Source organism: Phoenix dactylifera, chromosome 5, assembly GCF_051530095.1.
Source record: "Phoenix dactylifera cultivar Ajwa chromosome 5, Ajwa_hap1_PhDact_Kaust_v1.1, whole genome shotgun sequence".
Taxonomy (NCBI): domain Eukaryota; kingdom Viridiplantae; phylum Streptophyta; class Magnoliopsida; order Arecales; family Arecaceae; genus Phoenix; species Phoenix dactylifera.
This window is the reverse complement of record NC_143194.1, coordinates 25,625,361-25,652,652: the sequence shown is the minus strand read 5'-3', so window position 1 is coordinate 25,652,652 and position 27,292 is coordinate 25,625,361. Positions and strand designations below refer to the sequence as shown.

The 27,292-nt window shown below is 37.9% G+C and overlaps 2 protein-coding genes across 2 annotated transcripts; one reads left to right on the top strand and one right to left on the bottom strand.

The window, feature by feature from the left end:
* Window positions 1-160: 160 nt before the first annotated feature.
* TRM22 (DnaA initiator-associating protein) lies at window positions 161-7,660 on the bottom strand. The gene is made up of 5 exons (XM_039128776.3): window positions 7,027-7,660; window positions 6,862-6,938; window positions 4,944-6,752; window positions 1,956-2,085; window positions 161-1,214 (listed from the first exon to the last, which is right to left on the bottom strand). The coding sequence occupies exons 1-5, from the start codon at window positions 7,163-7,165 to the stop codon at window positions 523-525; spliced, it is 2,847 nt and encodes a 948-aa protein (XP_038984704.3). The 5' UTR covers window positions 7,166-7,660; the 3' UTR covers window positions 161-522.
* A 4,732-nt stretch (window positions 7,661-12,392) lies between these two features.
* On the top strand, window positions 12,393-26,518 carry LOC103723271 (plastidic glucose transporter 4-like). The gene is made up of 14 exons (XM_008814148.5): window positions 12,393-12,789; window positions 13,191-13,487; window positions 14,967-15,078; window positions 15,318-15,385; window positions 15,705-15,837; window positions 15,928-16,027; window positions 16,121-16,233; window positions 17,732-17,825; window positions 17,933-18,086; window positions 22,169-22,315; window positions 22,428-22,501; window positions 23,711-23,799; window positions 23,920-24,034; window positions 25,873-26,518. Exons 2-14 carry the CDS (start codon window positions 13,208-13,210, stop codon window positions 26,053-26,055), a joined length of 1,662 nt encoding a protein of 553 aa, XP_008812370.2. The 5' UTR covers window positions 12,393-12,789; window positions 13,191-13,207; the 3' UTR covers window positions 26,056-26,518.
* The last annotated feature ends 774 nt before the right edge of the window (window positions 26,519-27,292 follow it).

The following is a 27,292-nucleotide window of genomic DNA, read 5'->3' as shown; positions in this document are numbered from 1 at the left end:
ACATCATATTTGACCTGTTCAAAGCTGTATTCTCCTTAAACAAGACTACCCAGCTTTGGTTACTTGCACTTAAAGCATAATAGCATATTTGACCTGTTCAAAGTTGTCTTCTCCTAAAAAAAGACTATCAAACAAAGTGATATCAATTTGATCCCGATAATTACCCGAAAGCTCCATTAAACTTTATTTTCTGGAATAAGATACCATAGGAACAGTCGAAGAAACAAAAGAAAAAAAAAAAGGGAATATGCTCTGACAGGATAGGTGCAGAATCACTTCCTTTAAAGCAACATTTCACAAAACCAACAACTCCACAATCCTTCCACAGAACCCCTTTTGCAAGTACCATAAATTTTCTTGCAAAATCTACAGAAGATCACTTCTTCATTGTAGCATAATTACAACAAAGAGGTTAAATCTGCACTCCCAGATAAAACTGAAAAATCAATCGACATCCTTGGTATTCATCTCGTTAGTTATCTTAAAAAAGTTACAACAAAAGCCACCAGCATTCTGTCAGCATCAACAGAGATCTATCACCATTTCATCAACTAGTGCTTGGAGTATGTCCGTCTCAACCTCAGTCCCTGTCTCAAATGCTTCAATCTCACAATGCGTCCACTTTCCTGTTGAATGGCTCATTTCTTTCTCAATTGTATCATCTAAAAACCTCCCAGCCAAACCCATCCACCCTTTTATCTCCTTTTGAATTTCTCTTGACAAGCGATCTCTGCGCAGAAACAAAGGCAGTTTCAACCATGTCTTGTAACCGGATTTACAAAACTGACTGTACTTCAAATCTAAACACTCAATTATGCAGTCAAAGATAAACACTCTTAGCTGATTTCTCTCCTCTGCCTCCATGTAATCTGAACAGCTTTTTGGTCCTATGACAAAGGCACGTATAAGAGTTTCCAACAAGCCAAGAAGAAAAGATTTTACAGAAGACTCTACCGTCCCATCTGAATTATACAGGCAAATACTCTCGAACAGGAGTCCAGCATTCAAAATAGTTTCGCTGGCATTGCCGAGTTTACTTTCTGGAAGTTTAACTTCACTGACCTCTGTAGAACTTCTATTAGTAAAATCGGGAATCTTTTCAATATCAGACCTCGTGATATCAATAGAAGTTGCTGAATCTAAAAGATCATTATCCAGATCAAATGACACAGTTGTGTTGCAACTCTCTGCCAACTCAAAATGCACTTTGCCTCCTGAAACCAGCACACAAATAGACAACATAAGATGTTAAATTTGAATCATCAGAGTAGATAAAAGCATAGGTTTGTATTTTACATTTCAGCCTACTGAATTTGACCTAAATAGATTTGGAATGTCATTCTAGAAGTCAATGTCATCAATCCCCGAAATACACAAAACAGTCTTACTCAAGAAGACACAAAATGCTTCAGTTAGTAAGACATGCAAGCCATGGGCAATTTCTCAAAATGCATTTTTATCTTTTACTTTTGATTACCTACCACATATAATGAAAAATATTTAACGCAGAAACCCTTACTATTCTCATAGCCATTTAAATTCATGTCCTAACTGCTTTGATTTGCATGGACGTGACATGATTATATGAAAAGTTATATGTAGGTATGACCACACAAGCTGGCAACTTGATCTGACACTACATAAAATTGTTAGCAATAAGGAAATTCTTTCAATAGGAGAAGCCAGCATAAACTACCCTCGGTTCTCAATAAGAAAGCTAATCAATCTAAACAGACCATTAATTGTACTCAATTTAAACAGACCATTAAATATATGAAAACAATGTCCTGTGCCTGAAGAAAGCATATCGGTAGAGAAATAAATTTCAAATGGCCAAACACTGAACATGGTCGTACACCAAATAAAATTAATATAAGATGTAATAACTGAGGTAGAGGTAAAGAAGGGGATGCTGTTATGAACCACTCTAGCAAAGATAAGAAGGATTGTCACACCTGAGCTGCCATTGTGACTCCCAAAAGAGCAACTTTCGTTTGAGAAAGAAGCTTCAAGAATAGATATCGGGCTAGGCTGATCATTATTGCTGACCAGATATGAAGCAGAAATGCTTGCTTTTGCTTCTTCCTGGGGAGAAAACCAATATGTCTATTACATATATGTCATAAGAACCTCATTAATCATTGGCCTTGTTTAAATAATATTTATCAACATTCTGATGTCACTGAAGAATGCAAAGTAACTTAAATAGATATTCAAGAAGAGCCACTGATGAACTCTAGATTCACATATTTTAAAGAATAAAACAGTTACAAATTCAATGACAAGCTATAAATTAACCAAATTTCCCACTTTTAACATGCAAGATATGTGTCTCAAGTTCCATGTGCTTCTTCTACGGAATGTATAATACTCATAATCTTTTTCAACTTCAGATCCTACTTATCAAATGTAACATGGTTAGAAATCAAAAGAAGTGGGAGCTAAAGCAGCAGATCCTCAAAAAAGCAAATCAAATTTCCAGCGTCAGCCATATTATTTGAAGTCAAGATATGGACTAGTTCAAAACTTTCTCCACATGCTTAATCTCCTTGCTGACTAAATGAATTATTGCAAAATGGAGAATGTTATTAAAGTATGATACCAAAACAAATCAACAATCTTCTCTTGTTGCCGAGCAAGAAGAAGAGTTTCTGAATTTCCTTGGCATGGCTTATGGAGTTAGAGGAAACTTCAACTATATGAATACATATTTTCTGTTTCCAACATATTACCAAGTGTTACATCATTCACAAAACAAATGAACAGGAGCAAGTAGCAGATCACAAAAGGAGAAGAAAGAAAGTAATCCAGGGATAGTCAAACATAGGGTGCGGCGTCAAGCAACATCTTCATTAACGATAAAAGAAACGCGACCAAAATATTAAAAAGCACACATGTGCCTAATTATATAAGAAAAAATGGAAATATTTTATCCAATTATCCTTCCATTGGTCGGGCCAATAAATGTCAAGTTCGAAGATGGAAGGCTATGTTCAAACTTAATACACGTCATAGTTTACAACAAATGGGATGTGGGTCACCGGGCTCATTTGGCCACAGATGGTTTGTGCACAAACTCGTGTCTCCATGTGTGTGCATATGTATGTGTGTGTGTGTGTGTGTGTGAGAGAGAGAGACAGAGAGAGAGAGACAGAGAGAGAGAGAGAGATTATGCCACAAATTAGCTGACCCAATTCAAGATGGTGTAAGGAACAAGTTGATTGATGACAATTCCCTACCATATTGGGCCAAGAAATAATGAGAACTCCCTTAAATGATGAATTCCAATTATAATTTTGGAAATGTATCCAGGTAAACCTTTCATCCATGCCAGCTTATGCCGCCATAACTAACATTACTGTTCCAAGACAAGGTTACTCATTCTAAGGATCTTTTGTAGGAAGGTTAGCTGCATTAAAACCCACTCCGAAGTGTCTGTTATGTGGGACTTATTTTAACCCAACGTGTCGACGTAACTCAAAATCATGAAACTTTCTCATACTTTGATGGTCCTTTGTTCATAAACAGAGATATTACAAAATCAAAATGTTTTTCAGGCCAGTCATGAAACTTTCTTATACTTTGATGGATCATACCTTAATCCAGACAGGCCAATTCATATGGATATGACAAGGTTTTTTGTGATGGTTAATGAAACTGGAATTCTATTTATTATAGTTCAACAATTCCATGGCTGCAATATCAAGGCAAAATCCAAGTTGGTTATGAGCGAATTAGTCAGGACATTCTCCTACTTGGGAAGTTATGTTCATGCTCTTCCATATTCAATAGAAATCAGCATCATTTTCTTTATGAGAAAATAGCATGCTTGAAGCATAACATTCAAGTATCTGTCCATATCATGCATGTCATATGATACATATTGTGCCATGAGGATACTGATATGACATATCAGTGCACATCATGCATTGACTCGTATTGGTGGATGTTGGCCCATGTTTATTTGTATTGCAATTTCAGTGATACAGTATGATACAACTTAGCAAGAATCGTTTCCCTTATATTAATTAGAAAACCCACTTTAAAATTTGAGTTTCGTGTGTCTATTGTTTTTATTTTTATTCTATATGAAGCTAATTACTGTCATAATTTAAAGTTAGATTTCTCTGTCACATTATGTTCAACACTAACCATATGACTATATGCAGGGTGCAAAAATCACATAAAAGGGTTCAAAAAAATTTTGTTTCTCATTAGAAAGCAATTGAAAGTTGGTAGCTAAAAGTATAGGTTTACCCAGGGCATCTTGCATAACATTTGTGTATTGAAAGTGTCAAGTATGCTATAAAGCTATTGCATACGAAAGGTTGAGCTGGTATGGTGTTGTACATGTACCATATTATCCTCTCTTAATTTGACCGTTGCTAATTAACTGGTTGCTCAAAAACTTTACAAAAGGTGGACAAGCTGCTGGTAACTCACATCAATATCCCCAATTAGCGATGATGTCATATGCCAAAACAATCTAATAACTAAACCTGATCTACCGAATAAATGCATGTTTTCCTTCAAAAGAACATTGTAATATTATGCTGTGTCATAGGATTTTGCTCCAAAAATAGAGTCCTTGATTATTACAGAATTGACAAAAAAATATAGCAAAAAAAAGATAAATAGCAGGGCAATTTCTTTTATCCAGCTTAAGCACAATGGTTGTATTCTTAGGAATTATCATGAAATCAGCTGTGTGATATATCTGTTTCTCTGACCAGTCGTACGCAAGAACAAAGTGTGCAACAAGAATAAACTTGACCACATTTACAACCTTACTATAAAAGTTCAGTCCAGATGTTCAGTCCTTCATCTTAAGGAAGGCCATATGAGGAATCAGTTGACTACTATTAAGTGGAAAATTAAAACACTGCCGTGATGCTACAAAGAGCTGAAATGCTATATAAATGCCATAATAGGAAATAACTCACCTGAAAATCTTTGTTATCGTTGCACATCTGAGATTGTGAAATGGGAAAGTCAGGGAGATCTGTGCAATGAGAACGTGTGTCGTCTGTTGTGGAGGACGCACCAAAACAGTTGCCATCATTTTCCTCAGATATGGGAGCTCCTCCAGTGAGGGCAGATATCAGCTCTTCAAGAATGGAAGCAGTAGATCGGGCATCTCTCTTTCCTAATTCATCCCGATCCAAGGAGGTCAGTTCTCTTATTTTTTGTTCAAGAAGATTACCTAGCTCATCTCCTCTCAAAGCTGTCCTCCTTTGCAGCATTGAGTTTCCACTCTTTGGATTCAATACAAAATTCTTTGGATGAGAAGAGTCATGATTGATTTCGCCCTGGTCCCTGCTCTTCTCAACCACTTCTCTATAGGAGCAAGGCCGAGTTGCGTGCTTCATTGGTGAATTGAACATGAAAGATACTATATCATTATTCCTAACACTAAAACTATGACTGTCATCCTTCTTCTGTAACTCACTTGTCACACAGTTCCGATTGATAGACCTATTGCTGCTAGGCACTGTCACTTTACGGTTAATCAGATGACCACCAACAGTTCTTGGCTTCTCAAATGTTGAACTGGCCGCAGCCCCATTCTCAAAGTGAGAAGAATTGATTGTTCTTTTGCGTGCTATGTTTCTTTCCCAACCATTCCTACCCATTTCCATTCTCTGTCTTTCTGGCTCTTTACTGGTTGATCTCATACGTGAGCAATTGTTCATATTTCTGTTCAAAGCTACAAAATCTTTGGGCTCATGTGACTCATTTGGGTCCCTTCTGCCCTGTCTTCTACTACACTCCTTAAAACCAGGGGCCACTTTATCTCTAGCTGGTGCCGGCTGATTTTGTCTCAATGTCTTCTTCTTAGGAGTAGTCCTCAGCACTGCATCCTGCTGGGGCTTGCATGGATCCAGATCATTTTGTACATGTTTCTTCCTTTCCGCAAAGTCATGCAATTTACTCTGCACATTGACCTTAGCTTGAACTGCAAGAGATGTTGTTTGACTCTGCTGGCCCTCCATAAATGACAGCTTGGGTTTACCCTCTAAACAGTTGTCATGAGAGGAAGAAGCATTACTGAACTCCAAAGCAGATGACCCATACTCATTTTCCATCGGCTCTTTCGCCCCTAACCTCAATTCTGACACTTCTACCAAACTACCACAGCTCCTGCAAGATCCAACAAGGGAACCGCTCAACAATTCTTGAGATCTCTTCGAGCTTGCGAAAGCATCAGATCCTTCGTCTGCATTGGCTTGCGAAGAACTCATATAGGTCAGAGCACATTTATCCCGATTCCTAGACTGCAAACCAGGCTCCAATATCCTCGTCGCTGCCTGCGCAAGCCTGACCCTGTGACTCCCTGAGAGCAGTCTGGGGCTCTTCACAGGCGATGCCAGCTTGCGGTGCTGCTTCCTCGACCGGGATGACAGCACATTCTTGCTGAACAACGACACATCAGGTCCAGCCCGGGCAGCATTAGTCGGCCGCCTCTCCAAGAATCCTCCAGTCTTCTGCAGCTTCTGTGGCCTCGATTCAAGCTTCCCAAGCCCACCATTTTCCAGACATAGATCTTGGTCGAGCCTCAGAAATTCAGAACCACCTTTCTCCTTATTTCTCTCCGATTCAGAATCCAAATCCTTCCTTGGCTTCTCTCTGGTGAGAACAGGCATGGAATCCAGACCCATCAGCCTGGCCACCAGGCCAGGAGCTCTCATTCCATCACCAAGATCATCCGATTCCTTCGCATTCGGGAAACCCCCACGGTTCTCATCCGCAATCTAACATTTTAAAGGAGATGCAAAATAAATAAATAACAACCCCATTACACTCTCCATGAAATCAACCAAATAAAAAAAAAAAAAAGAGCCGAGGACAAATGAGTGGTACCAGAAGCAGCTTGGCCATGGGCATTTTGTCATCGCCGCCGGCGCCGACCTTCTTCGACGCCCTCTTCGCGGCTCGAACTGCGACACACAGGAGAAGACACATGAAATGGATACGATATACAGCAGAGAACTAAAACACATGAAAGATCGCGCGATGTTATTCGACCTGGAGGGAGGAGTCTCTTGGAGAAGAGCTTCTTCTTGGCGAGCCTCCGGTTCCAGTCGAGGAGCTGGAAGAAGATACCGACGCATCCACCCGGCCGTTGCTGCTGTGGCTGCCGCTTCTCCGTTATCGCCAGACTCATCTCTCTCCCACAGCCTCTCAGATCTTTACAAAAGGCCAAAGAGAATAGCAAAAAAATGGGACCCCTTAGAATACTTGCCCCGCGAAGCCTCCATCCAAGAAGCCCAGGAGGCAATGTGGCTACCAGAGACTGTGAGAAAAGGAAAAGGGGGTTGTGACATTAGAGAGCCAGGCAGGGTAGCTGTAAAGCAATACAAGACCCATGGACCAAAGAAGAGCGTGTGAGATAAAGAAACGGAGAACGATGCAGGAAATGGGGGAGAAAAGTGTGGAAATCTGAGAAGCCTAGAAAGGAGCGTGCGGTGTCGGAGGGGATTCTCGCTTCCGACGAAAACGACCTCTCCTTCTCCACCCGACCCACCCTCTCCGCCTGTGAAGTGTATTTATTTGGGGTGGAGTTACGAGTCCAAGAAGAAGGCAAGCAAAAGGGTAGGCCAAGCGAACCGATGGAGCAGAGGACCACAGGAGTAGGTAGGCGAGGAGTCAGAGGTAAGGCGAAATAGACCTCTCTTTTCTGTCTTTTTTACGGCACGGAAGGACGAATTAGGAGTCAACTGGAAATGGATAAAAAAGTTAGATATTATTTTTTATGTCCAACTTTTTAATTTATGCATTTTTTTGCATTTTATATTTTTTAAGTTAGAAATCTCATAATATAAAATTCTAGAAAAGGGGATAAGGACAAAATCGGAAGTAAAGTAAAAAACGCCTGTTGCTTTTGTTTTCTTTCCTGCTGTAATCTTATTCTAATCCGTCCTTCCGCTCCCTCGTGTGACGTGTCTCAAGGGTCACGGTTAACGGACAAAAGTAATGGGATTATTCTATATCCATGTTTATTTGCATCATAAAATATTAATTTTGAAATTAAGGAGGGAATATGAATTTATAAGAGCAAAATTATAGCGTAATAACAACTAATATATCCCATTCTTACCCAGAGAAAACTAATATCCGCCACACCAACGGATCAATCTAAAGGACGGTATCAGGCGGCAAAAACAGATTGATAAAGAATCATGGCCGTTCATATACAGCTTTCTCGGTGGGTTGAACGGCTTGGATGAAACTTGGCGGTGATGGTACACCATGGGACTGGGTAAATGAAAACCGTTTTCGTTTCTGAAGAGCTGAGCTATTAAAATATTGCACGTGACATAAGAGAATGACCGCAGCCTGATCAGATATTATCCATACTAGGCGGTGGGAGAGTCGACTGTATTGTTGTTGAAGGTGACTCAGCTACAGTAATCAATTCGATCAGAATCAGATTGAAATTCTTACTCTATCTTGAAGAATATTCGATAGATTTAAGAAAATACACAACTTTTGTGGTGCAGCACATCTACTAAAAGATGAATGGAGTGGTTGATTGGGTCATGTCCTATATAACGAAGCACTTTGGAGAATTTTTGTGAACTACCAATCAGCTATTTTGATTGGGCTTTTGGACATTTAATTTTCTGATTTATTGGATATCTAGGCAATCAATGGAGATATTTCGGTTTTTATTTTATGCTTGCATTTACTTTGCAGTGCAATCTAGAACGAAAGTGAAGCAATCTAGTAAGATTTCAACCATTTCCACCGCGAGGATGGTGGTCATGGCAATACAGATGAGCTTTCAAAAGTCAAAGATGGACGAATTTGACTTGAACCTACCAACCTGCTTAAACATGTCCAAAATAATTAAATTTAAATTAATTATTTAATGATCCACGATAATTTAATCGGTCTAAATACAACCAATCAAATTTAGAATATTCAGGTTTTATGCCGGGATATTGTTGAATAAAGAAAGATGATTTGGATGGAGATATTTAAAGATGCAAAATAATATATGACATAAGTTGTTATGCCATTAAATGATGCTCATTCTAGTAATTACGGGCGACCGTAACTCCGTAAGAGCCATGCTAACAAAACTTGATACGGTAGTATTGTAGTTATTCTACAAAAGAAACTGCCCTTTAAATTTTTCAAGAAAATACTAGAAAGAGAGGAGGAGAGGAGACCGGACACACATAAACACACAAAAAGAGATGTGCCGGCGAGAGGAAATAGGGGGGCTGACTAAGGATAGAAGGAAGCCAGAAAAAAGAGAGATTTGAATAATGATAGGAAGAGGGAGAAAGTTAAATACGGAGCGGATTCAAGTATGATATCTTCACTTGAATAAACAAGGATGATTTGGATGGATATTGCTATTAAACACATGCTATATATCATGGTTCTTGAAATATTGTATAATAAAAATGAAATAAGGTTGGATTAAGATATTAGACTAGAGACTGGACTTAATATTTATCTATATCACCCATCAAGATGCACAAGATATACAACTATAAATGTGCATTTCATGATCATAAAAATCTATTTAACACATATTTTCTATATTTCTAAAACAAATATCTTAGATATTTAAATCAATTGTAAGAGATTTTAAAATTGATTTAAAAAGCGGGACTCAAATCATGATTCTCTTGAAAAAAAAAAAATCCTTGTGGTTGGTCACTGGTTTCTATTGGCATTTGGCAATGAGATTTATTTTCATAACAAATATAAAAATTTAAAATTTATAAGCAAAGCTTTTCTTCCCCATATTAAATAATTTTTTAATATTATTTTCATCAATAATTGTAATTGTCTATAATTTTTATCCAATGATGAAGTGCGCATTGCATATATCAAAAATTATAACTACTATCCTGTCTATGACTTTCCTACTAATCATGTTTTTACCTTTTTCTGTGATGCCCGTGGAAGGGCAGAAAAAATTTAATCTTTTCTCTAATGACCTCTTGGAGGGTAACGGGGGAAAAAAATACTCATTGGACCGCGAGTAGGAAAAATAGGACGGACAAAATGTGCCTCGGGAATGAACATTGGGAGGATTTGTATCCCATCATAACTATTTTTTATATTTGCCCGCTGAGATGATCGGTATTGGGCTAGTCTGTCGCCTTGACACGCGGTTGGTGTGGAAGCCAGAAACTTGAATGGTTTCGAGGGAAGGCCAACTTGAACTCAATTTGAAAAATGAATTGAGATCATCCTAACATGAAGAAAAAAAAAAAAAAAGAGAAGCAATCTTGACTTCAACGGTGGCACGTGGGGCGGTGCAGGCTTTATCATACGAGGCCCGCACTCCAGGATAGTGGCAGCAGACAACTGCCAGCTGTTTGACATATCGGTTCCGGAGGCAGAGCTCCGAGCTGCCTGGGTGGGCATGCGCCATACGAGGATGGTCCTGCAGGCTAGTTCGATCATCTTGGAGGGCGACTCGGCCACGGTCATCGGATGGATCCAGAGGGGGGCGATGGCTGATGATACAGACCATCCCTTGATCCGTGACATAGGGATGATGATGGGAGATGGGAGAGCCTTTCTGGCTAAGCATGTATTTAGAGAAGCTAATGGGATGGCCGACTGGGTGGCGGCCCATCACTGAGGGTACACTCTTTGGGCAGGGGAGAGAGAGCTACCACATGCTCTCCGTGAGTTGTTGTATTTTGACTTTCTTGGATGTATTCGTACATATATTGTATGAAATACTCGTTTTCAGCAAAAAAAGAAAATAAATAAATAGTGCATCAGTTTTAGATCAATTTCAGGGTTTAACTCAAAGATTGATATTTAAAGCTATAAATTTGGGCCTAGACCCAACCAGTCCATTGACACCCTCCTATACAAGCATACCTCTCTTGAGCATTAGTTCATGTCTAGCTGCACAACTTTTTGAACCACAAAATAAGAATAAAAATAGATTAGATAATATCCATCTAGATTCTTTTTTTATTTAAATCTATCTGAATATGAATAAAAATTTAAATATCTAACTAATATCTCTATCCATGAATATAGATATACATAGACAACAATCCAATCCATATTCAAATATTTAATTTTATTCATAACTTTATTAATTTAATGTATGGTCTACTTAGCAACATTTTTGATTCTGTGGTCATAAAGTCTAATATTCATATTTATATATATATATTTCTGATTTAAAACAAATATAGATACAAATTTTTGCATATATATATATATATTTGTCAAACAAAATAAATATAATTATGAATATACTAGTATTCTATTCATGTCAATACCAATTTCAACCCTGCACCAAAGTCATCTTTGCTCACGTTCTTCGGTATATGTAATGGGTGGTAACGTGTTGGACTGTCACATGACTTAAAATACAAAGTAGACAAAGGAAAGAATATCCAATTACATATTATAAAAGTAGATATAAAATATGGAAAGAAAGTTAATATGGAGTTGAAAATATAACAAATCCTAAACATCACACTTGCTTCATTTCTCTCTTCAATGTCATCATTTCTTCTTTCAATCATAAACTACATTTTTTTTTTCCTAATGGTCCAAATTATACTTTGATTAGCTCATAACTGACCGTATAGTTATCACTATCTTAGTTATATGGGTTTGGATTTTAAGGGTTTGTCCATGTCTTAACAATTCATTGAGTCTGGGACACACACTCAAACCTAGGGGTGGCAATCGGGTCGGGTCAGGCATAAACAGGTCGGGTCAAATACAGGTCGGGTCAGAAAACTATAAATCTGAATCCGACCTGTTTATTAAACGGGTCAGGAATTGCAAACATGAACCTGACCTGTTTATTAAACAGGTAACCCGACCCGACCCGTTTAACCTGTTTAATAAACAGGTAACCTATTTACCCAACCCGACCCGACCTGTTTAACCTGTTTGCCCAACCTGACCCGTTTAACCTATTTAGACCTGTTTAATCTGTCCAACCCAACCTATTTAACCTGCCCAACCCGACCTGTTTAGACCTGTTTAGACCCGTTTAATCTGTTTAGACCTGTTTAACCTGTTTAACCCGTTTAACATGTTTAGACCTGTTTAACCTGCCCAACAGTTAAACGGGTTAAACAGTTTAAACGGGTTAGACATCTAAAATCCGTATCCGACCCAATTAATAAACAGGTTAAACGGGTCGACCTGTTTACGATCCGAACCTGTTTAGGCCAAACCCAAACCTGTTTATGGCGGGTCGAACACGGGTCGGGTTGGCGGATCGGGTCATATTTTGCCACCCCTACTCAAACCAATCCATTCATGCTTGGGTGGGTCTTGAACTCCTGGTCAACCGAAAGCCAATCGGATTGCATCGTACAAAGGAGACGTTCCGTACTTTATTCCCAGGAAAATGGCACCGAGCTTCCCTTCCGAAGGCCGGGACGACAAATGGCAACGCATCCGCGCGAGGTCAGAATATACTTCATAGATATCATCGCATCGCAAATGGCCATCCAGATGAAACCCACGCCATTTCGAGGAACCATTGAATACTATTCGCTTCTGTCAGGTCTCCTCGTGGCGAGTCTATCCATTCTCCCCTCTTCCCGCAAGAGGACAGTAGAAAAGGCTGCATTTGAGGCTTTCCGCTAGATCCCGTTCTTTAAGGCCTTGGCGATCAAATTGACGTCCTTCTCTCCGAACTTTTTTAGAAACTCCTCTATCTCTCTCGGCCCCCCTCCAAAACAGCGGAATTATCAAAGCTTGTTCCCTCTCGCTTATGAGAATAATATATATAAAGAAAACTTCTGGGGAGAACCAACGGATCAAAAGAAGGTGAGCGGAACCCCAAGAAAACTAAAGAAAATTTCCTTCTTTTTCGTTGCTTATATTCCTTGCTAGATTGATCGATGAATTCTCAAATACCGGCGCGTTTCATCGATTTTTTTTGCGTTATTTCTTTCTTTCATCTCAAAGATCGCATGGTTTTTCCTTTCTGTTTTTTTCATTTTTCTTTTTCGTTTCCGTCATCTCGTTGCGATGTCAAAAATTTCGATGGCTCGTGTTTGACTTTTCATTGAGGCTAAGTCGTCAAAAGGTCATCTTTTTGAAGTCAAACGGTTTCTTTCTTTTGTTTTTGTTTCTTTTTTCTTTTAAGATTTGAATTGGCTCCCTCGCCAAGAAGTAAGGATTTTGATTTCGTTTAGTAGATTTCATTAAATATATATGGAATCCAGGAGATCGAGGGGAAAAGATGATGCAAGCTGCTGCGATCGCGGGCAAAGGAAGCATTCTTGGTGCCTCTGAGCTTCAGAGTCATCACAGGAGAGGCTCGGCCGGTCTCGGCGCGTTCCAAGGGAGGAGTTCGGGACCGAATGATGTGCGGATGCCGAAGGGTGGATTCTGTTGCGGAAGTTCGCCTTTCGGTTCTTCGCTGAATCTGGGAGTGGACATGGCGCGGGTGAGGTCAGGGGTGGAAGGGGTCTTCAGGTCCGGAGAGAAACCTCGATGGGTCAGGGTCCAAGCTTCTTCTGGTTCGTTTGCTTCCCATGACTTCGGTCTTCTGTTAATTCTTGGATGCTGCATGCATTTATTGTTCTCTTGGGTTGGGTTTCTTGATTCGTCTATAAAACTTTGGGAGCCGTTCGATATTATGGTCACAGAAAATCTTTTTTATTTCTTATCAGTTTTTAATTCTCATTCCATGCATTTATAATTATCGATTTGTCTTCCACACTTTGATGGACTATTTGACGATTCCAGTAGTCTGGTATTCTTTCTAAGTTCTTATGCATTCACTTGAATTAGATTTTTCTTCTGGTTGTAAGTAATTTAACTTGCGATGTTGATCATGAGAAACCCTTCAAGTTCAGGGATCGCTTCCAGTTGAATTTATCTATTCATAACATGATGCACATCCCCCTTTTGGGTTATTTAAAGATTTTTGTATGGAAGATCTTGGCATGGATTATGTCAAAGGATGGTGGTTGTTAATTTCAAACACTAGGTAAAAATGTCAAGTAATACTTACTGCAAAATCAAGCTTTGTAGGGCACATAAATTCATCCTCTCCATGCCATTTCTTTATTATTAGTTCTGGAACATACAATTCATAAGAAAGGATCTTTTCATATGGCCTTATATAAAACTTCATCAACTTTCCAACCGATAATGGACTGATGGGAATACGTATTTTGTCGACAACCAAGAATGATCGGGACAAGGTTGGGTAGTATGCTGATACCTATAATGTTAAATTATCCACCTTCTAGATTAACTCAACGGCTAGATTGATGAGTAGTAGTCAAGGAAAGAACCCAATGCTTTCTAGTCATAGGTTAAACACCTAAATGTTAATCACTCAAGGGGAGGATTGATGTGATGAGAAACAACAGCCAACTACATGTTTCGCAGTTTCAGTTGAGGATCTAGAAGGACCATTTGGTGAAATGGTTAGTTTTTCATCACTTCCTGGTTTTGAACACCAAGGTCCCTTTGACATTGTTACTTTTTCCTCCTTATGCATGCCGATGGATGAAAATATGATGCCATAGACCCAACTGCATTTTCAATGACAAAGGGTGTATTAACCCATGTTAATTTTCTGTGTAAACTCCAATTGATGACACTAGCATAACCAAGCAGTCATGAGCGAGTATGTTGCTTATCTATGCAACCTCTTCCGTTGCTATGAGCTATGCCATGATCACTATCCCTGCCACCAGGCTTATCCTTTAGTTGTCTAGAAAACTTTCTTCATGTCTCAGTGGTATAGATAATTGTGTTGAACATAATAGGTCCATCTTGCTGGGCACTTAAACTGTTTTCATATATTGAAGCCTGGACGAATTATTCAATCATTTGCTGAGAGTGGAAGTTCTCGCATTACAAGAACTTCTAAATATTTAGCCAGCCTTGTTATAATATTGAATATTTGTTTTCACTGTCATACTGTTACTTCTGTTCTACATATTCTGTTTCTTAGTGACATACTACCTTTGGCTTCATTTTAGGTGATCTGGAGGATGCTCCTTCTGAAAAACTACAAGCAAAATCTTCTGGGACTGTCTTGCCATATGTTGGTGTTGCTTGCTTGGGCGCCATTTTGTTTGGATATCATCTTGGGTATGTGCTCTAGAGTAATGTTATATATCTACATTTACTGCTATTGGGTACTATAGGGTATTCAGGAAGCATTCCATAGTCAATATTATCATTCAACATTTTGAAGCTGCAGTTGCAGTGATAACACTTACATATGGGATGTGTTTATGGCCCTTCAATTCTTTGTCAGTATAAAGCTATGGCAGAATTTGAACCGGAATGACAGGATCTTATTTGTTGAATGATATTATATATTGCAGAGTGGTGAATGGAGCACTTGAATATCTTTCAAGGGATCTTGGAATTACTGAAAATGCTGTACTACAAGGTATATGCATCAATGATTCTTGTTAGTTATTTTTATTTCAAGAAGATCTCTTGAAATCCTCTGCCATGATTCTAGTTTATATGGAAGCTATTTTCAAAAATATTAGAAATAAAAGCTTGTCTATTCTCTTTGACTTGTATTCAAAAGGTGCTGGCTGCTGACAGACTGGAGTTGCTTGTGCATTTTAAGATGCCATTTTATTATGCAACTCCATTGCATACTTGTTTGTGCATCAATAGAACTCTACAAGGGCAAGGATTTTAAGCTTTGGTTGCATTCACAGAAGCTGTGTTTCACATATTTTTTTCCTTCTCTCCAGGATGGGTTGTTAGCTCATTACTTGCAGGTGCTACAGTTGGTTCTTTTGCTGGAGGAGCATTGGCTGACAAATTTGGTAGAACACGAACTTTCCAACTGGATGCAATTCCACTTGTAATTGGTGCATTTCTCAGGTGCGTCCCATTATTGTTCACATTAGGCTGCAAATATCCAGTTTAGCTTATGCAGATAAATATGTTTAAGCTGATGAAAAATGGTTGCAGTGCTACATCCCAGAGTGTACGGGCGATGCTAATTGGCCGGTTACTTGCTGGAATTGGAATTGGAATCTCTTCTGCCATTGTGCCACTATACATATCTGAGGTCACTGATTTTGGAAGTTAATATTGATCACTGTAATACTCTATCAATAACAGTTGAATGTTCTCTGTAGCTGAAATATCTGCCAATATTCAGATATCACCAACTGAAATTCGTGGAGCACTTGGATCTGTTAATCAACTTTTCATTTGCATCGGAATTCTCGCTGCTTTGGTTGCTGGATTGCCTTTGGCAGGAAATCCTTTATGGTGTGTTCTCCTTTCCTGGTTCTATTATAATATCAAAAATAGCAGGTACCGAATTTCATTTGATATTTTATTAGCATGTAAAATAAAGAGATTCTTGTCAGTCAAGGAGAATTTTGGTTGTACCTGCATTTACTAAATAAAGATTCTAACTCCTGTGTAATTTCTAGATGTTGTTTTTTATGCATGCCAAGTTGATTGTAAAAAAAAAAAAAAATTGCTCAAGAAGAAAGTTATGTGGTGAGAATATTCATTTTTCAAATGTTTTGAAATGAAGAGAATTTTCTCGAACAGAAAAGTTAGATGAAATAAAAGGCTAAAACTTTTTGAAAGAGGCTTAAAAATTTTCTTCTCTTTTAATTAATTATTCTGGGCGAAAATAGGAAAAAGTGAAATGCGTCAGGCTACATCCTTTGTATTTTATGCCACTCTTTTTATGCAATTTTCTTAGTACAACCAGATAAGAGATACTTCTCATTTTATTGTCTTGTTTTCTCTTCCAGCAGTGAATTAGTTGTCTTCTCCTGCAGTTTCCTACAACCCGATGCTTAAGAATCATTATATGTTGGCAGCACTTTTTCTTTTTGACATAACCTATGATTTTGCCTGAAGTCAATGCTGTGCAATAGTCTTTTCATTTTAGTATTATACTGCTAGAATATTATTGGTCAATTTACTTTCCAACTTATTCTACCAGGATGCTTCTCAATGTATATGTTTATGGAGGTGCAAAATATGAATTAGTTAATTACTTAAAGTCTTTATCCCAAAAAATCATCCAGAAGCAATGCCATCATTGTTAGCATAGGCCATTCATTTGCTTTTTGAAATCTGTGGTTGATGGAAGCTCTGGTACTAAGATATTGCGTATGACAGATTGACGGTTTTATATTGTTGTATTCTTGGTCTATTAAGATGCCTCAGCTGAAGATGTCACTACACTTTCAGTTGTGACGTACTATAATCATAAATGCCATGTGATACAGGAGCATCTTTGCTGTGTTTCTATCCATAAAACATGAGTTTAGATCCTGGAAAGGTTTATTTGGATTCTTAAATCATCCAAGCAGTTTAGAACCCTAGTGAATACTACCATAAGAGAATTCTAGCATAAAGCACCTGCTTAAATTAAAGATTCAAACCAGATATCTTTGTACTTCTCAGTAAACAGTTGTTACTTGATGCTTTACTTAATAACTATACCTTCCTTGAGCTTCAGCCTCTTTTAGATATGTTCTCTTATTCTGGGGATCTTGGTTCTCTGTTTAAAGGACATATCTTTTCACAATTCATGGGTAGATTTCTATAAGTGATAATTATGCTATGAGTAAAAGCAGTGTTGTTATGCATATTTGGTTATTCGGTTCAAACCTCCTATATAACCATTATGTTTGGGAACTTTTGGAATGGTGTCCATAATTATATGAAACTATGAAAAAGCTCTATCTTATTCTTAAATATATCTTGTATATATCGTATAACATTCATATCCTTCATCCAGGTGGAGGACAATGTTCGGTATTGCAATTGTTCCCTCTGTCCTATTGGCATTGGGGATGTCTATGTCTCCAGAAGGTCCTCGCTGGCTCTTTCAGGTTTTTGTTCACCAAACTACTTAGTCTCTTTTGCATACTTTAGATTTATTGTTTCACATCTTTCTGTCATGGTGCTGAACTTATGTTTTTGATTTCTTTCAATATAGCAAGGAAAACTATCTCAAGCAGAGACAGCTATAAGGAAACTCTTTGGAAAGGAGAAGGTTGCCGAGGTTATGCATGATCTAAAAGCTGGTGGCCAAGGTTCCACAGAATCTGATGCCAGTTGGTTTGATCTCTTCAACAAACGCTACAGGACAGGTAGTGGCTGTTCGTAATACTATAGGACTGTTATTATATTCTTCACACTATCAAGTGCTTTCATCATTTTGTTCTTTACAGAAAATAGGCTGTTTTTCCTGATGAACCTAACATTCTTTTCATGTTTTGAATGTTTGTAATGCTATAGGATTGGTAATATATTCTTCACACTATCAAGTGCTTTCATCATTTTGTTCTTTACAAGAAATAGGCTGTTTTAACTGATGAATGTAACATTCTTTTCATGTTTTGAATATCTTGATTGAGGTAGGTTCCATAATTAAATGACCGAAGCAGTAAGATTTATATATGTCAAGGAGCTTGGATTCGATATTTGATGCCATACCAATTTCCATATAAGCCATTGCTGCAAATAACCATGCATAAATTTTTGTACCTACGTATGCAAGAAATATGATGAATATTTGAGGGCATCGTAAACACAATGCTCTTTAGTGCTATAAGTATTCTTAATATAGAACAATTTTAGAAATTCACTTACCTGAACTCAAAAAAGGGAGTTCTCATCAAGAAACACAGTACAATTAGAGATATGAGAATTTATTTGCACACATGGCCTTTACTACTACTGCAGGCCATTAACAACCAATGTACAGACTTTTAGAGCTATCTAATTTCATGATGACAATTGACAGTGAAAATTAAATGAGAAAAAGTTTAACTAATGTTGCTTATCTTCTATATTAGGATGTTCCTCTGAGTTAAGCTTGGCCTCAAGCTTATCTAGAACATAATGTTATACATTCGAAGCTCTGAACTTCCAAAGATGTAATTATTGTCATTGCAAATCCTGCTAATTACAGAAAACAAAACCTTCTGCGATCAAACAAAATGTTGTGTTTAGGGTTTTGCAACAGTACTAAGATTGCACAGAATAGATTTAGGCAAATTTATACTAACCATCCATCTTAAAATTAGTGGTCAGGATTGCCTCATGATTAACCGGTAAGATTTGGTTCGGGGATGAAGTGCATGGTGCAAGTACACGCGATTATGCTAAAGTTTGAGGATGTTGGTTTTGAGATCAGGTTTGGTTTTTCCCCTATATACAACTTGAGATGCATGGGGCGAGAGGAAGGGGGCTTGGCTGCACAGACACCTTCCAAGCAAGCGCAGAGACAGAGAGAGAGGATGTAAGGAATGAAGCGATGGTTCCCTAGATAGCACATGAATGAGGGGGTGATGGCAGCGGAGGGGCAGGTTGCTGGAAGCATGACAATGGAGGGGTGAGGAGATATGAGGAGGTGGCCACAGCATGGAGGAGGGGTAGTTCACTGGAATTGCACTGAGGCGGCGATGGGAAACCAGTGGAAGCAGACACTGCTGTCAGCCTGTTCCTCACCGAGTTTTTCTCTTTACCCTTCACAAAGGAACATATAGGACTGATTAATTTTTCAATAGAACATTACCAAAGTAAAATATTTGTGTTCATCATGCATATCTGCTATGAATTATTGACATTATTGCAATCCGTATGATTTGGAGATGAATTCAATGCTTGAACTTCTACAAACATTTAACTTCAACCAAACAATCCTAGTGTCAAACCTTGCATTGGACCTTATGGAGAGAATGTCATTGGTAAGGGTAGAGGGGCACTAGATTCAAAAGAGTTGTATAGATTTCCTGCAGGATAAATGAGTCAAAACTATTGATACTGTCTCCTAAGCACAAAAATGAACTGTAATATATAACATATGATTTATGGAAGAAGGTTACTTCACACTCATCCAAATTGAGGAATCTCTGGATTTGAAACTTGAAAGTGGTGTCGTCCTGAGTATCGGACCTGGGTAATTCTGCTAGCTGCGTGTACTTCCCTTTCCCTCGATGAAAGATTTATTGGAGAGGGGTGAGAAGAAGAAGAAAACATTAAGATTAGACATGGGTTTCATGGGCTTTTAGAGGAGTTGATCAAGAGAAATTATTATCATTTTGCGAACAACTGCAGCATGACAGTGGTCTATGCACCACTTCACGATTATCTTGATGCACTTTGTCACACCATCAGGTTTGGCATGAATCTCCTCTGCTTCTTTTTTCTTGGGTCATTCATACTTAGTAAAAAAATCGAGGGCATTGTTATAACAAAAAATTGAATAATAGCCGTTCAACATCTTAAAATATGTTAAAAAAATGGCTTAGTACTGTATTTTGTTATAAAATTATGTAGTAATCATTGAACAATCTATATGTGTTTTTACAATTGTAACTATGTTATATAATGGTGATAGTGACCATTATTTGATATCATCCCTGTTTTAACAATCAATATTAGTTTGTTACATTAATATGATTAAAAATATATATATCATATTATTATTTAATTATGTAATAATATTATATATCATTTTGTGATGCTGTTATTTCATGGTAATAGAGCATTATATGATATCATGAGAATTTGTTATAAAATTAAGGTTTTTAATATTTTGGCTTACTAATTGTCTATTGTCTTCTATATCTGCCATTTTATGCTAATACCAAGGTTTGTTGAACGATATCGAACTAGCCTTTTGGGGTGCACCGAATCGGATCGATTGGGAACCGGCACTGGTTCGGTTAAATAAATCCTCCTCACACTATTAAACCCATGCTTGTGACTCGATCCCCCTCCCCTCCTTTGCTACTCGGGATATTCGAGAGTGCCCCGGCCACCCTGCTTGCGAACACCACCCCACCCCCTGGCCACTCAGATGGTCGCCCCCCCCCCCCCCCCCCCCCCCCCCCCCCCTCTCTAGCTTTCTCTATGCCTGTATGCTCTGGAAGATTGGAACGGTACAATATGGACCCACACCTTGGCAAACTGGTTGTTGGCTGGTAACTTCGCCAATACTGGTTCGGTGAACCTTGTTTAATACCAACTAGATACAAATAGTTTAGCATTTATTACATGCTTGTAAAACGTGATGAGTTCTAGGCTTCAATGATGATGAATATGTATTAGAGAGAAATAATTAATTAAAGTGATTAGGCTTGAGTATTCTCTCCTTTGAAAAACAAGGTAATAAGAGAAAGAAAGAGGAAGCACAAGCAAGAAGCTGTTGGAGCTGTGAATCTAACAAAGAAAATATTTATTGGACATTCACAGATTAAAAACACCAAAACAATAAGTGGTATTTCATCGTTCTCTAAGGAATACAAAGGAATACAAAGCCTTGTAATGATCATATGCTTGTTGAACTTGTTTTGACTCAAAAAAGGAATACAAAGCCTTACAATGAGTGACCAACCTAAATATTTTTGGATCCTTTGCAATTACCCCAAGATACATTTATTTATTTGTTTATGTATGAGAAACACTATTGCCACCATTCATATTTGTACCTGAGACCGCTTACTTGGAGAGAGGGGTACTAACTGGCCAAGCTAATAGCTGTTAGCATATATAATACGCAATGTATTAGATCCCAGCGGAACAGGGCTCATCTTGGCTGCCCCGTTCCATTCCTATGAGAAGATGGAATCAGGGCAATGGCGGGACTCCGAAACTCATCCACCTAGGAAAAGAAGAAGAAAGAGGAAAGAAAGAATGCAAGGAAAGAAGAAGAAGAGGTAAAAAGAAAGGAAGGAAAGAAGGAAGAAGGGGAAGAGATTCACATTTTGAATCTCACATTTTGAAAGAAAGGAAGATTCTTACTCTTGACTTATGTTTCACATTTTTCATTTCAAACCATTAACAAGATATTAATTCAGCTGGTTCTCCATCACCCACTTGCTCACGGATCCTATGCTGAAGCTTCTATTATGTGCTAATTTCGAACTTATGCATTCTGAAGTTTCCCGTACGCCACTAACTCTAGTACTCTACTATCGTCATAACATGTGCATCCACCTCCTCCTTTGCCAACACCAGGACATACACATAACATTAGCTTAGTATAATGTTGAAGCTCTCTCTTCAAGTCTTGGTAACACTTTCTGACTGTACATACATTATAATGCTGCATTTTTGTGTCATTTATGCTGTCTGTATGTCTGCACATTCAGGTGCTCACTTGTATTAAGCTGAAATATCCCATATACAACACATGTTTTCTGACAAATGTCGTCAACTGCAGTTGTAAGTGTAGGGGCAACATTATTCTTGTTTCAACAGCTGGCTGGTATAAACGCTGTTGTATATTATTCTACATCTGTGTTCCGGAGTGCGGGAATTGCTTCTGATGTTGCAGCAAGTGCTCTTGTTGGGGCATCAAATGTCTTTGGTAGGTTTCTTCTATGTCTAAATCAAAACATGCGAATTGAGTTTCTCTGATTTCAGTTTTGCATATCGTATGGATGATTTTATTTATCGCATGATTTATTATGTCATTGCAGGTACTGCCATCGCATCTTCTTTGATGGACAGGCAAGGAAGGAAAAGCCTCCTAATCACAAGCTTCACTGGAATGGTAGCCCCTTTTTCTTATCTGCATGTCCATCTACATCATATTGTTTTTTTTTTCCCCAGATATTCAAGAAATAATGCAATCAATGTATTATAAGTGTGCAAGAACTTTGGACTCAAACTGCTTAATGCATGAATATTCGAGAATAAATGTGCATACTTGCACTAGCCTCCTTTGACAAGACACTCCATTCTTGGTGCCATAATGTTGTATTGCGGCATGTCCAAGTGTACAAAAGCACCATTATTTCATATTTCTATAAAACAATAAAACAAGTGTCCAACTAACACGATTTGGAGCTATGTTACCATGAAACTTGAGGAACATGTGCTGAAGTGAAATCTTACATCCATCAGATGATTAAAGAATAAAGAACACACTTTCTTGCGGATTAAATAGTTCACACCGATTGTCATCACAAAAACAGAATATAATTAACAAATAAAGAATGAAGAGAATACATCATGAGTGCTTAAGATGTTGTAATACATGTATCTACACGGTATCTGTAAAAGCTTCCAATAAAGTTAGTCCTTTTTTGCCTAATATTTAGCAAGAACCATGTATTAATGTCTACTAGGACTGCTGATGGCAGCTAATACGTTGAAAAAGTTGTCTTGAGGTGTTAGCTATCTTTGCAGTCACTTTTTATTAATCTATCATTGGTATGAGCTTGGGGCTTGTGAATTGATCTAATCATGTTTTTCTGTCTATTTATCTGCCAGCAGTTTCACACTAATAATTTGTTGTTTAAGTGAAGATATAAGAAACCCAATCTTTGATTTCAGAACCTCTCATTATTTTCAAAGTTCATGCTTTCTGTTATCTTCTTCCAAATAGTCTGGGTAAGGCTTGCTCTTATGTTTATGAGTTTTCTATTATCTTGAGTTTAAAATTGTAAATCATGCGATTGCAATGACTAGAAACTAAACATGTATATGATTGTTTCTTTCTGTACTTTTAGTTGTATTCGTGTCAGTTTTCCTAAGCAGAATTTTGGTTTGGCACAAACTGCTGTGGAAAGGTAGCTAAGGATAGCCATATCAACCTGTTGGCAAATGGAATCGCCTAAAATCTTAGTACACCAATGTTGTCTTGGTTTACCATCTTTTCTACACTTATGTCTTTGGTTTTTATGTCTGATATATTTTGGACAATTTTGAATTCCCATTCCTGATTCCTGTAATGTGGGGATGCCTGTGTTTTCTGAAGGCTGCTTCAATGTTGCTCCTTTCATCATCTTTCTCTTGGAAGGTTCTGGCACCTTATTCAGGAATTCTTGCAGTGTTGGGCACGGTGCTGTAAGTGTGTTTAGTTCCCTTACAATTTGCCACTCTTTTTGATATTTTTTTTTTATTGTGTTTGTTTCCTCCTTTCTGGGTTTACTTGTAACTAAGTATGTTACTTGATTTTGATAACAGATATGTGCTGTCCTTTTCACTGGGTGCTGGCCCTGTACCAGCCCTTCTGCTTCCTGAGATATTTGCTTCCAGAATCAGAGCCAGGGCGGTTGCATTGTCTCTGGGCATGCACTGGGTAAGTCAGGCCTAAATCTAGAAAAAGTAAAATCATTTTTCACATGGGGATGAAAATGGGTTTCTTAATCGATTAGTTGCTTGGTCTTTCTTTTCTTTTTTTCTTTTTTCTTTTTTTTTTTTTGCTGCATGCATGGGTGAGCATGTTTGCGTGTCTGTGGTAACATGATCAAATTATCATTTTCGTGCTTTTTCTTAATGTGACTCTCATGCTATGTGGAATGCTTAATTCATCATCATGCTATTTTAAATTGCACAACCATCCCCCTTTTTTTAAAGCACATGAAAACCTATAGGCTGGGGAATGTGTGGTAGCCTCAAGGGCATCGAATGATCTACATCTTTTATGCCTATGCATTTAAATCACTATATTTTATTGGATTTTTTAATGGAAGTTCATGATTTCTACTAAAGCCTTTCAATGCCGCCTCTATATAGTCACAAAACAGGAGTTTGTTGTTCCAAAATTAGCTCAAGCCTTTTTCTTTTTTCCTGCATGATTATGTATCCAGATGTTTTAGTTCCTGTTGCATTGTAGACATCTCATCTTTACACTTTTTTTCCCTTGATTCTTAGAGTTGCATGCTTTTAGTTGTCTGTGAATCCCTTTCATTGAATGGTATGGACCAAATGGTTATTTTTTGCATTGTTAAAACTCCTCTATCAATGCCAAGGTGTTCAGGAAATAACTTCTTGATGGCTGGAATTCTTCATTATGGAACCTTTATCATGCGATTCATGCCTTTCTGTGAAATTAACTTATATAATTGGAGCTTCTCATTCATCTGTAATTTGTGGTTATAATATATTACTATTTTTCATTCAACATTTGCATCATGATGCCAACAGGTTGCAGTCTTATATTTATATGCATGTACAAACATATAAAAAGAAAATGCTATATACATATACCTTGGCCCATCTATGTATGCATTTCCTGATGTTGCTTATTAGGTGGATGCATCATTCATGTTTATTAGTCTATACGTGTGCAGTTGTGAATAGGCATATAAGACACCTCATCACATGCTCGCTTATTGTCTTTGTGTATGGTGAAACCATTAAGTCACTGCTGGGGATTGCTTACACATCCACCTCAGCATTGTCATTCCCGTTGAGCCCATGTTATTGCTTGAAAGAACCCACACATCCACCTCAGCATTGTCATTCCGGTTGTGCCCATGCTATTGCTCGAAAGAACCTGCTGGGTTTGGTGCTCCCATTTTTTCTGTGTGTGTGTGTATGTGTGTGGAGGAAAAAATGGTGGAAAACCACCTCATATTTGTGACATACATATCAACTTATGTTCTGTCTCTGTGAGTGTGTTTGCATGCGTGTGGAGAGAAACAGTGGAAAACCATCTCACATTTGTGGCCCATGTCTCGACTTATGTTTATGCTCAGTTTCCCTGGATTGTAGCAGTCAACATTTGAAGTGTACATCAGCCTCTTTGTGTTGTTGCTTTTCAATTCTTTATTTTTCCATGAAGAGTTTGGAGAAGTGAAAACTATTTTTGGTATTCCTATATCATTAAATTTTCATGGAGGCCCCACTATCATCTATATTCTGACTAAATTTCTATTCATGTCTTTTGTTTGGCACTAACTTTTGAAACTTAAGTAGATTCTTGCTTGTTTTTGATATTATTGTGCAAGGCCTTTCAAAAATCTTTCTTAGTTCGCACAATATTACTGCAGCCTTGATGAAGCTTCTTTGAGTAATGCAAACCATTTTTTTGACTGTTGTCATAATTAGATCTTGCAAAATTCTGCACTAGATTTTGTAACTTTTTTTCCTGATTTATACACTTGATCTTGTTGGATTCTTCCTTCCTCACAGATTTCCAATTTTGTTATTGGACTCTACTTTTTGAGCGTCGTGAACAAGTTTGGGATTAGCAGAGTCTACCTGGGGTTCGCAGCAGTCTGCTTGCTTGCAGTTCTGTATATATCTCGCAATGTGGTGGAGACCAAGGGCCGATCGCTGGAAGAAATCGAACGTGCCCTTAACCCTGCAATTTGATCTGTTAAAGGTAACTGGAGCATTTGCAGGTCAAGAGGAGGGTGGGAACATGGATTTAACATGCTCTCCTTCGGTCCTTTGGAGCTAATTGAAGGAAAATTTTTAGGCTTCTAAGAGGCTTTTTTGGATGGTGTGCATGAGTTAAATAAAATTGATCTTGATAGATATCAAGTTCGGTGCTATGACATCTTCAATGAAATTCGAAGATTGCGTAGTTTTAAAATGGTGTTGCTTTTTGGATGTTTTGCTTAATTTGAGAGAAAATCAAGATGCAATGACTTGTAGTCCTAGTAAGCATCATTTTGTAGGATTGCAAGCTGTTTAGGCTCTGGAAATTTTCATACTTGAGAAGAGGTTGACATCAAACGTAGACTGTTCTCACGCATGGGTGGCAGTCTGTCTCTTATTATGTTATGACGTCGTCTTAGTTGCAATGCAGCTGCAATTAATATAATTTTTAAAAGTAGTTATTTAAATTAAATACTTTATAATTTTTTATGAGAAAAAGAATAAGGTCCCAGTTTGATGTGGGAATATCTGAGTTGGAGCAATTTTCCTCGATACTCCTCCTTATCATGCCAACTCTAGCTCATCCAAAATATCCGTTGTTCTGATCCTAAAATTTTCAGAATAATGTTATCTTTGTTCATCTGACTGAGTTCCTTTACTGGTACACTGTTTAGTAGGGCTTCTATGTTCCTTTACTGACATGAGTATGAACTTAAATTTGTGACTGGTTATGCTTTTCTGGTATAAGTGGAAACTATTATGTTGAGACGAGCATCTATTTTGCATTAGTTGCAAGCTAGAGCAAGTAGGTGGAGTCTGCATGAAATGTCCACGTTTCACCTCTCCCCCCCCCCCCCCCCCCCCCCCTCTCTCTCTCTCTCTCTCTCTCTCTCTCTCTCTCTCGCGCATTCTAAGGAGTGAATTCCAAATTTATGGTGGCATTTGATGACCCAAATGCTATGATTAAGGTGATTTTAGATCATCGGCGATCTTTATCTTGGAATAATTTGATCTCCAATAATCTAAGATTATTGCACTTGGTATGGTATGTTTTAATGATTAAAGATCCTCGAATATCCACAAATAACCTATTTGCTATTTCGTAGGATCTAAGATCATCGACTATATAATATCAAAACTACCATATATATTCTGTAAAAATATATTTATTAACTATATAAAATATATTGTAAGAAATTACTAATATATTTTATTATTATATTGATTA

Excerpts from the sequence above, each read along its gene's own strand:
- LOC103723271 (XM_008814148.5), top strand. The coding sequence starts at position 13,208 with ATGATGCAAGCTGCTGCGATCGCGGGCAAAGGAAGCATTCTTGGTGCC. Across the intron at positions 18,087-22,168 it reads CAACAAACGCTACAGGACAG|TTGTAAGTGTAGGGGCAACA; the intron begins GTAGTGGCTGTT and ends CGTCAACTGCAG. Across the intron at positions 22,502-23,710 it reads TCACAAGCTTCACTGGAATG|GCTGCTTCAATGTTGCTCCT; the intron begins GTAGCCCCTTTT and ends TGTTTTCTGAAG.
- TRM22 (XM_039128776.3), bottom strand. The coding sequence starts at position 7,165 with ATGAGTCTGGCGATAACGGAGAAGCGGCAGCCACAGCAGCAACGGCCG. Across the intron at positions 2,086-4,943 it reads ACGATAACAAAGATTTTCAG|GAAGAAGCAAAAGCAAGCAT; the intron begins GTGAGTTATTTC and ends TTTTCTCCCCAG. Across the intron at positions 1,215-1,955 it reads GAGTCACAATGGCAGCTCAG|GAGGCAAAGTGCATTTTGAG; the intron begins GTGTGACAATCC and ends TGCTGGTTTCAG.